Raw genomic sequence first — 11061 nt, forward strand, 5'->3', positions numbered from 1 at the left:
CGCATATGCATGCATATACACTGAAGAGAGGGCATATGTGTAAGTGTGAGCTCATATGCATGCTTGCATATGCGCGCACATATATGCGCTAATGTGTGTATGTATTATGTGTGTGTGTGTGTGTGTGTGTGTGCATGCATGTGTGTGTATGTATTATGTGTGTGTGTGTGTGCATGCATGTGTGTGTATGCATTGTGTGTGTGTGTGTGTGTGTGCATGCATACGTGTGTGTAAGTGCATGCATACAATGTGTGTAAGTGCATGCATACAATGTGTGCGTGCATTGTGGGCATTATGTGTGTGTGCAATGTGTGTGTATTGTGTGCATGCACGCACGCGCATGCGCACGTGTATTTTCAAGGAAAGAGAGAGTAATAGAGAGCTTACTTGCATGCTTGTAGTAGGAAGGTTACCTATATGGTGAGAGTGGGAGATCAAGAAATAAATGGAGAGAATATGAAGAAGAACTACTGCGGCAGTTTTGGGAAGAAGGACCAAAACGGGACTTGAAACGTCCCTTTTCATTTTGGGGGGATTTTTTTTTTCCTGCGGGTATTTCCACGGGTATGTCCGCGAGTATACCCTTGTGTATATCCATATCTTTTTTTCATTCCTTCTCTCTCCATTTTGAGCTTCGCTCTCTCCTCTCTCTTCCCTTGCACAGGTAACTTGTGCGGGTATGCCAACCATCTCTTGTGGTGTACAAGAGTTTTGGCATTAAAATCAACTATGGGAATCCTAGGAAAAATAAAGAAAAAATATTTCTCCTTCTCACGGCACCGTCGGTGCTCCCATTAGAGTCTTCGTCCATGTAGCTCCTATTCCGAGATTGTCAAAACAGCCAAATTTGGCCTATGCAACCAAAACCAAAACATGTATAGAGTGTCTAGTGCCCTTGGGAATGGTAATAGATCATACAAATGGTTGAAAACCCATAGGCTTTTGTCAAAGCTTAGTAAGATATATCATGCTCAACTATGACATTATTAGAGGGGTAAGAGACTTACTACAGAGGGGGGGGAGGTGTCTGGCAATGGGATCATGGGCTTAGGGGTCCATGACTCCTAGATGATAGCTCTCTTGCCATAAAAAATTTCCCACTTGCCTATTTTGCAAGCCACGTGGACTTTCTTAGGTTCTTTACCCTTGTGCTTGAATTGCATGGGGGCGATATCCTCTATAACCCACAACTCAATTCCTTTGAGGAGGCATGAGCATTATAGAATCATGGTACCATCTTCTTTGGTCTTGAGCTCGAGGATAATGTGGCCACTCGCGTGTTTTTGTGATCACTCACTTGGTCCACAGTCTTGATGTCAATGCGTATAGGCTTGAGTGCCTTGTTTTGAGGGAGGTGATTAGCTTTCACAATTATAAGTAGAATTTTAAACCCACAACATGAGAGAGAGAGAGAGAGAGAGAGAGAGAGAGATTATTATGTATGTGTGTGTGGGTTTGTGTCTTTGTCTGTGTCTCTGGCTATCGTATACCTTGTGTGTGTGTGTGTGTGTGTGTGTGTGTGTGTGTGTGTGTGTGTGTGTGTGTGTCAGAGAAAGAGAGATTCTTGTGTATTGGGTTTTACCCCATGCCATTTATCTTGATCAATGTGGGATTATCAAGAGTCAAAATATTTTGTATAATGTTTTGAATGTGCAAATTGGGATTGATTATGGTAGGGCCACTAAACAAGAGGTTCTATGGTTGAGCTAGATCTAGAGAAAATCTATAATCATGTCAATTTGCCTTTTCTGTCATAGCTTATGGCAACAATGAAATTTGAGACACATATACTCAACCTTTCAAGCTATCACAATCTTTGCAACAAGGATTCTTGTGTAAATTGGGTTTGATTATGGTAAGGCCACTAAACAAGAGGTTCTATGGTTGAGCTAGATCTAGAGAAAGTCTATAATCATGTCAATTTGCCTTTTTTGTCATAGCTTATGGCAACAATGAAATTTGAGACACATACAGTAATGCTATGTCTTGTATTATGTTGAATGGGACTGCTACTTAACCTTTCAAGCTATCACAATCTTTGCAACAAGGATTTTTGTGTGTGACAGAGTGAGAGAGAGCTATATTGGGTTTTACCCCATGTCATTCATCTTGCTCAATGTGGGATTATTAAGGGTCAAAATATTTCGTATAATGTTTTGAATGTGCAAATCAAGATTAATTATGATAAGGCCACTAAACAAGAGTTTTATGGTTGAGGTAGATTTGGAGAAATCTAGTCATCATGTCAATTTGTCTTTTCTATCATAGCTTATGGTAGCAATGAGCTTTGAGACACGTATAATAATACTATGTCTTGTGTTATGTTAAATGGGAGAGCTACTTAACCTTTCAAGCTAATATCACATTCTTTGTGGCAAGGATTTGCTTTGGGTATGCATCCTATGTTGTTATTATTGGATAAACTTGCACGTAATGAAGACATTGTGGGTCTAAGTTTGCCTAGCAGTACATTGTTGGGCAAGCTCTTGCAACTAGCTCATTTATGATCCTCATAGATATGAAGGCTATTGTGGATTTGGAGATCTTTGATTGGGCTATGTTTGGCTTGGCTTCTAGTTTATTCATTGACACTCAAAGGTCATCTCTTTATCAATTGCACAAAGGAAAATTTGGGGGCCTTGGGCAGGTAGGGTCTAGTTGTCCACTAAGCCACATACCATTTGGGTTGTATGGTTAGCCTACATGATTTTTTATTGGCAAATTTTGCCTACAACAAACTCTCTACATATAAAGAGAGACAAGTTCTATCAGCATTAAGAAGAAACAAAGCATACAAGTATTATGCTCTAGAAATTATTTGATAAGTATAATTGTGTGTGTGTGAGCGTGCTAGCTTGAAGCATTAAGAAGAAACAAAGCATACAAGTAATATGCTCTAGAAATTATTTGGTAAGTATAATTGTGTGTGTGTGAGCGTGCTGGCTTGTGTGTGTGTGTGTGTGTGTGTGTGTGTGAGAGAGAGAGAGAGAGAGAGAGAGAGAGAGAGATTTTAATGTTGTGGGATCAATGCCATATATGATCTACCCAATGAGAGAGAGAGAGAGAATTTAAGTATTCTTTGAGCCATCTTGAAAGATTAAAGGTAGTAAAAACAAAGGTAGAATATAAAACAAGTTTAAGCAACGGGTGGCATCTCAGATGGCGATGCTGTTAGGAACCCCTTGGTATGTCAATCCTTGCTCAGAGGAAGGGAAGAGCAGCTTGTAGGGCATTTGAGCAGGGCCATGGCGGTTCTTATGCAAGCTAGGGTCCTGGTTGCGCGCGTCGATGTTGGCCTCCACCTGCTTGAGGGCGCGGCCGAACTTGCGAAAGGCGGAGAGTGCTCGGGCGTCGCTTGTCCAGTGCGCGTGTGTGGCCTCGCCCAAAAACTCCTCTTCAATGTGCTGGGAGAGCAGTAACAGCGTGGCCATGACTGCCATGGCTTCGAGACGCGTCGAGAGCGCGCTCAGGAAGAACCTCTCCGGACTTTCTCTTAGCTCTTGGAGGTCTTGGGCATTGCTACCTGCAGAGTTGTCGGGGATCAATCTTCTCCCCACCGATGGGCTGTTCGGCATGAAGCCCGCATACGCGTATTGCCCAAAATTGACCGCCGCGTGATGCCCTGAGGCCACCCATATGATTGTCACCAGGGCCTGTTGCAATTCCTCCTTTGTCTCCATTGCGCCCCACCATTTTGCGTTCCGATGATCGCCGTGTCCGATCTCTTTGATCTCATTCCACCACTTCTGTAATTCGTCATCATCTTGTACGGCTTGGTCATTCGGGTAGTAGATGCCCAAGTAGTCTCGCACCCACGACTCTAATACCGTCCACAACTCCAAACCATCCACCGCATAGGGATAGTTTTCGATTGTTAGTGTTAACCCATTGCCTGCATTCTTCTCCGCCATGCCCCTGCAATAATTGCTCCATGCAATCAGCCCCATATCCATATTGAATGCATGTATGCCTACATCCATGCACATGCAGCAAGTGTATGTTCATGTATCTATGTGATTTGTATGTGTATGTGTATGTGTATCTATGTTCATGTATGTGTATGTGTATGTGTATCTATGTGATATGTATGTTTGCACATATGCATGCATGTAGTACATACATGTCTTTATATGAACATGCAACTAGGAAAGGTATCTGTGTATCTATCTATGTATGTGTGTTTGTACGTATGCATGCATGCATTTACATCCAGGTAGTATTCATATGCACATGCAGCAAGTATATAGATATGTGTGTATGTTAGTACAGATATATGAATGCATGTAAATACATGCAGCAACGCTTTACCTCTTAATCAAATCTTGAGGAAGACCTTGCTCATCAAAGCGCCAGTTCTTGTACACAAGGGATGAGAACTGCATGCAGAGTTCGCGTGGGAAGAAGGATGACTCAATAACCCCACCACTGTTGATCAGACTCTTCCTGGCCTGGCCATTGATGCTCATGGTATCCTTGAGATGCGGCAACAAAAGCCGGTGTACGGGATGCAAAGCACTCAACTGCCTGTGTGTTGCTATAACAAAGGGCTCCATGCTAGCATGGGTTCTCAACCTGATTCATAGAAATGGTTAACTATCTTGATTAAAGGTGATCATTTATTACTTGATTAGTGATCATCTTGCCACGTTATTAAAAGGAAAAAAGACTGTTTACCAGTGGCTAATAAGTTGGTGGTATCCTGTATCGTTGATTGCCACGTGTGCTTTGGCCAAATGCCACAACCATGCAGACTCGTCATTGCCAGGAAAATCTTCAATGCCCTGATGCGGCGGAGTGAAGACTCTCTTATGTGCTCCATGATGGCGCTTATGGTCATGGGCAGGAGGTGAGCTTAGCTCAATGGCAATGGGTTTCAAAATGCCCTCTTGTGTAAGGAAGAACAATGTCCGGGTTGCATACACGTTATCATCAGCAGATGAATTCACTTGCTCAAGAGCAGGCAAGAGGGCATCATGGTAGTCCAAGGTGAAGAGTCTCTTGTCACAGACTGCCTGCGGGGAACATACACGGCAAGAGCGTCATGTGTAGGGGCAAAAGCCAGACATGAGATGGGCAACATACGACAAGCATACGGGTATATATATGAGATGAAATAATAGAGATACTCTCTAGCAGTGTAGAGCCAAGAATCAAGCTTGAATTAGGTAAAAGCTAAGAACAAGTATGCTTCAGATTTTCATGGCCATTTCGCATACGGGTATGCAAACATTTGCATGGTGAAACAGGTGTATGGAAACGGCTTATATGCATCAAAATGTACCTCCTCTACGGTCAAGCCCTCCAAATTGTGCTCAATATGTTGGGCCGTGATGGCAGATGTAGGAGGCCCATAGATATGAGGATCCAGCGAGCTCACAAGCGGGAACGCCTATATTTATCCAAAATGGCAGAACATGAAATACAATCAGAGGCAGCTCTGAGGGTAAATGTACTGCATTGGAACAAAGTGCTCAACATGATGGTAAGCAAAATGCATAACCTTCACTCTCTCAATCACCAAAGGGTTCAACCCGGCAAGCCTCTGGCGCGCAAATTCTTCATCATTCCACCATGCATCTTTGTCTGCTATCAATATTTGACATGGGTGTAATGGTGTTAACACCATTAGACAGCTTACATATGGCATCATTTGTACAATGCAAAAAAGAAATGAAGGCAGATGTCACACATGCATGGCATGGCAATGAAAGAAGCAAGGATCCTTCGTGTGAGTACATGTACCTTGGATGATGGGGGGCCAAGGGAACGAGCTGCCATATAGGCTGTGGATCTCTTCAAGGGATTCAAAGGTGGGAATACGTTGATCATAGCGGGCCGCTGCATCATCCAAGTCAGCAGTTAAATGCAATGCGGCTGCAAGCGTGCTCTGTTGGAGTCGTTGGTCGAAGATCTGTTGCTTAGAAGGGCTGAATTGCTCATCTCGTGGCACATAGAAGATTGTTGCATCCAATTCTGGTGCCTCCGACATGGGATCTGCATGTTGACGCGATAAACAGATTAATATTGATACATTGCAGAGAGTAGGATAGTATACCTTAATGCATGTTGTGGAAGAAGCAATGAGGAGATTAACATTGCACAAAGCTAAGAGCACGACACTATTGACATTAATTCATGCCTTATGCTTGATGGTGGTCTGGTCTTACCAGTAGCAGTGCGTTCACGACCCGTTCGGCACCTCCTTGGATATGGAAGATCGTGAGAACCACCCAAGACAGGCCTTGCACTCGCCTGGTCGATATCTGGGTTTCCTAGATCATTGTAGACGTCATAGTCATAGATGCGCTCACCAAGATGCCGGTGACCAGAGCCGTCCCCTTGTAGGAGGTTAAGCTCAGTCTGCCGAAGCTGAGTTAGGCCCGGAGGCGTCTGATTGGGAAGGAAGACCTGCATCCCATTCCATGCAAGAAGGTGGTGTGGGGACAAGCTCGCAAAATATTCATAGCATGACAAAACATAGTAGTACAATCACAGAAGCCAATTATAGGGAACAACCAGTCACTGCTATCAATGACCTCAGCTATATTGACCCTGACCTTCTCTCTTTTCTTTCCACTTAGTTTAATATTGGACACAAAGATGTTTTAACGATCACCTCATTGGTAAAGAAGATGCGAGGTTGTGAAGGCCGTGTCTGTGTGACCCAGGAGTTGCACCAGAAATGGTGTAAATGACTAGCATTCATGGGTGTACTCCATGACACACTCTCCAGGAAGAACTCTTCACTATGAGGGCTGTCGAGGAGAAGCGCTGCGGGCATGCCAAAGCTCTGGGGTATGAGTATGTCCACATGGAGCTTCACCGTGGCTTCGCCAGGAGGGATGAAGACGAGAGTGGGGCTGCTCACAATTCCTTCACCAGTGTCTGCGCAAACGCGAGTGAGCTGCTAGCTAATCAAGATGTACTTAGTTGAGCAATTGAATACTTGCCTGGATCCACTTGGGTGGAACTCACAAGTCTGAGCACCAGCTTGTGTTGGGGAGGCCAAGTGTAGCTAGCAGACTTGGTGATGGAAAGCTCCAAGTGCACGCTTTCTAATAACAGTTTTCACAAAAAACCGGGCTTTAGACAGGGGAGAATTTCAAAATAACTTGGTCTTTACCTTGAGCAAACCAGTTAATTTCACAGTGGTAAAGTTATTTAAAAAACCAGCATATTTTGGCATCTTCCTTTTTTGCATTGGTAGGGAAATTGTTTTTTAAAAAACTCCTCAGCACTGCATGTGAGTCTAGTACATGTTTACACAATTAGAAGTTCTGGACCTTTGCCCTTGTGGTATTTAACATTTAGCTTATTTTTCCTTAGAGTATTCAACATGAGCTCTTGCACTAGGGGAGGCACCACATACCTAGCCTGCACAAGCGGGGCGAGCCACAATGGAGCCGGTCGACGTTCTTGCTTGTGAAGACTAGGTATGCAGATACCTAGCATGCACAAGCAGGGGGCAGGCCAGCCTGGGGCCCCCATGTGCAGGCAAGGTATGTGGTGGCTCCCATGCAGAAAGAAGCTCATGATGTGATTGTGTTTAGAACTTCTTGCGGTTATGTTGTAATATCATGCCTCCTGTTGCACAATGCTGGGTTTGAACTCACACACTCCACATACTCACTGATCACATGTCAAACCACTTGCGCGTACATGATGTTGAGAAAATGCAACAAACATTTTGCACCTTGGTCGTGGCCGTGGCGCGTCTTGGGAGGAGCCACCACCTTCGGCGTCAACGATGTGGCAGAGCAGCGAACATTGTGCGCATTTCGAGCAGTTGGTGATGTGTTTGGGCGGTGCAAACGCAGCAGTTGGTCCGCTGTTGTTGCGGGGGCGCGCCGTCTTCTACAGAGGCGCAACGTTGATGCGGGATCGTAGGTGGGCACGAGGCACTTGTTGTTTTTGTGGGTGCGGCCAGCTGCAGCTGGTAGGCTATAAGTGCAAACACTCAGCATTTTTTCCTCTCTCTTTCTCTCTGTCGCTCTCTCTCAGGCACGTAGAGATACTCAATGATACATTAGCACACAGCACTGCCTGGCATTTATAGTGCTCAGCCAGCTGGCTGAGCACCTTTGGCGCGTGAGTGGGAGCTACAAAAGAGCATGTGCTGTAATATATTTTCTACTATGTACTGTGTACCGTAATTGGACACGTGACATGAACATCCCTTTCACATTGAAACACTGCGAGAGAGAGAGAGAGAGTTTTTTTTTTTGGGTGAGGGAGAGAGTCTGTTTTTGGGAGAATATTTATAATATTAAATTTCAAAACGACAGAAATTACAGCATATAAGAGTCCTTTTTATATCATCACCCTCTACCTACTCCATATCATCCTTGTTGCAATTCAGTAATTTGTAGAGCAACTCCCATCTTTCATCCTTCCAAACAAATGAGGATTGACTCTCAGATAAATGGTACCCCACAAGCTATCATCATGGACTCAGTAGTGAATCCTTGGGGGGAACACATATTTACCTGTCCAGACTTTTACCAATGGTCTAGGCCCTATTGGGTTCTCCACAAAAACCACAAAAGTGTATATAGGATGCTTTTCCTTGAGGTACCATCGCTTGCTTTTCCTTGAGAGAGAGAGTCTATCCATATATATGTACTCATGGTCTCGAGGCCCAAGGGCCAAAGTTCACCAAAGTTCAATGCATCATAGTTACCACCTTGGAACCAAAAGGCTAAAAGGCTACAAAGAGGGAGGGAGGGTGTAACGAGTCCACTCGTTAATCAAGGTCGCTACAAAAGAGCATGTGCTGTAATATATTTTCTATGTACTGTGTACCGTAATTGGACACGTGCACCGTAATATATTTTCTACTATGTACTTGTACCGTAATTGGACACGTGTAATATATTTTCTACTATGTACTGTGTACCGTAATTGGACACGTGACATGAACATCCCTTTCACATTGAAACACTCCGAGAGAGAGAGAGTGAGAGAGTCTTTTTTTTTGGGTGAGAGAGAGAGTCTTTTTTTTGGGAGAATATTTATAATATTAAATTTCAAAAAGACAGAAATTACAGCATATAAGAGTCCTTTTTACATCATCACAAAAGGAAGGAATAAAGACCCTCTACCTTCTCCATATCATCCTTGTTGCAATTCAGTAATTTGTAGAGCAACTCCAAATCAAACGAGGATTGACTGTCATATACATTGTAAAGCAACTCCAAATCAAACGAGGATTGACTGTCACATATCATCCTTGTTGCAATTCAGTAATTTGTAGAGCAACTCCAAATCAAACGAGGATTGACTGTCATATACATTGTAGAGCAACTCCAAATCAAACGAGGATTTGTCACAGTCAATCCTCGTTTGATTTGGAGTTGCTCTACAATGTATATGACAGTCAATCCTCGTTTGATTTGGAACAAATTACTGAATTGCAACAATTTCAAAAAGACAAAAATTACAGCATATAAGAGTCCTTTTTACATCATCACAAAAGGAAGGAATAAAGACCCTCTACCTACTCCATATCATCCTTGTTGCAATTCAGTAAATTGTAGAGCAACTCCAAATCAAATGAGGATTGACTCTCAGATACATTATTGCAATTCAGTAATATTGACTCTCAGATATATTATTGCAATTCAGTAATTTGGAGTTGCTCTACAAATTACTGAATTACAACAAGGATGATATGGAGTAGGTAGAGGGTCTTTATTCCTTCCTTTTGTGATGATGAGAGATATGAACATCCCTTTCACATTGAAACACTGCGGGAGAGAGAGAGAGACTTTTTTTGGGTGAGAGAGAGAGAGAGAGAGAGTCTTTTTTTGGGTGAGAGAGAGAGAGAGTCTTTTTTTGGGAGAATATTTATAATATTAAATTTCAAAAAGACAGAAGTTACAGCATATAATAGTCCTTTTTACATCATCTGATATTTGATTTAATTTTTATGAGTCTTTTGATTATTTCCTTCAAGAAAATTAAAGGTCCGGTTGCATCATCACAAAAGGAAGGAATAAAGACCCTCTACCTACTCCATATCATCCTTGTTGCAATTCAGTAATTTGTAGAGCAAATGAGGATTGACTCTCAGATACATAGAGACTAGGTATACAGATACCTAGCATGCACAAGCAAATGAGGATTGACTCTCAGATACATAGAGACTAGGTATACAGATACCTAGCATGCACAAGCAGGGGGCAGGCCAGCCTGGGGCCCCCATGTGCAAGCAAGGTATGTGGTGGCTCCCATGCAGAAAGAAGCTCATGATGTGATTATTACACGTGACATGAACATCCCTTTCACATTGAAACACTATGAGAGAGAGAGAGTGAGAGAGTCTTTTTTTTTGGGTGAGAGAGAGAGAGAGAGAGAGTCTTTTTTTGGGAGAATATTTATAATATTAAATTTCAAAAAGACAGAAATTATAGCATATAAGAGTCCTTTTTACATCATCACAAAAGGAAGGAATAAAGACCCTCTACCTACTCCATATCATCCTTGTTGCAATTCAGTAAATTGTAGAGCAACTCCAAATCAAATGAGGATTGACTCTCAGATACATTATTGCAATTCAGTAATTTGGAGTTGCTCTACAAATTACTGAATTGCAACAAGGATGATATGGAGTAGGTAGAGGGTCTTTATTCCTTCCTTTTGTGATGATGAGAGATATGAACATCCCTTTCACATTGAAACACTGCGAGAGAGAAAGAGAGAGCGAGAGAGTCTTTTTTTTGGGTGAGAGAGAGAGAGAGAGAGAGAGAGAGAGAGAGAGAGAGAGAGAGAGAGTCTTTTTTTGGGAGAATATTTAAATAATATTAAATTTCAAAAAGACAGAAATTACAGCATATAATAGTCCTTTTTACATCATCACAAAAGGAAGAAATAAAGACCCTCTACCTACTCCATATCATCCTTGTTGCAATTCAGTAATTTGTAGAGCAAATGAGGATTGACTCTCAGATACATAGAGACTAGGTATACAGATACCTAGCATGCACAAGCAGGGGGCAGGCTAGCCTGGGGCCCCCAAGTGCAGGCAAGGTATGTGGTGCCTCCCATGCAGAAAGAAGCTCA

General features: G+C 42.7%; 1 protein-coding gene across 1 annotated transcript; it reads right to left on the reverse strand.

The window, feature by feature from the left end:
- Nucleotides 1-3067: 3067 nt before the first annotated feature.
- Nucleotides 3068-8099, reverse strand: LOC147604461 (linoleate 9S-lipoxygenase-like). Its single transcript, XM_086794948.1, has 10 exons — nt 7694-8099; nt 6951-7055; nt 6617-6885; nt 6168-6408; nt 5743-5994; nt 5501-5583; nt 5282-5389; nt 4675-5012; nt 4309-4572; nt 3068-3915 (listed from the first exon to the last, which is right to left on the reverse strand). Exons 1-10 carry the CDS (start codon nt 7962-7964, stop codon nt 3156-3158), a joined length of 2691 nt encoding a protein of 896 aa, XP_086651074.1. The 5' UTR covers nt 7965-8099; the 3' UTR covers nt 3068-3155.
- Nucleotides 8100-11061: the final 2962 nt, after the last annotated feature.

The sequence above is a fragment of the Cibotium barometz genome, chromosome 61 (assembly GCF_041138505.1).
Source record: "Cibotium barometz isolate CiBa-2024 chromosome 61, ASM4113850v1, whole genome shotgun sequence".
Classification (NCBI taxonomy): domain Eukaryota; kingdom Viridiplantae; phylum Streptophyta; class Polypodiopsida; order Cyatheales; family Cibotiaceae; genus Cibotium; species Cibotium barometz.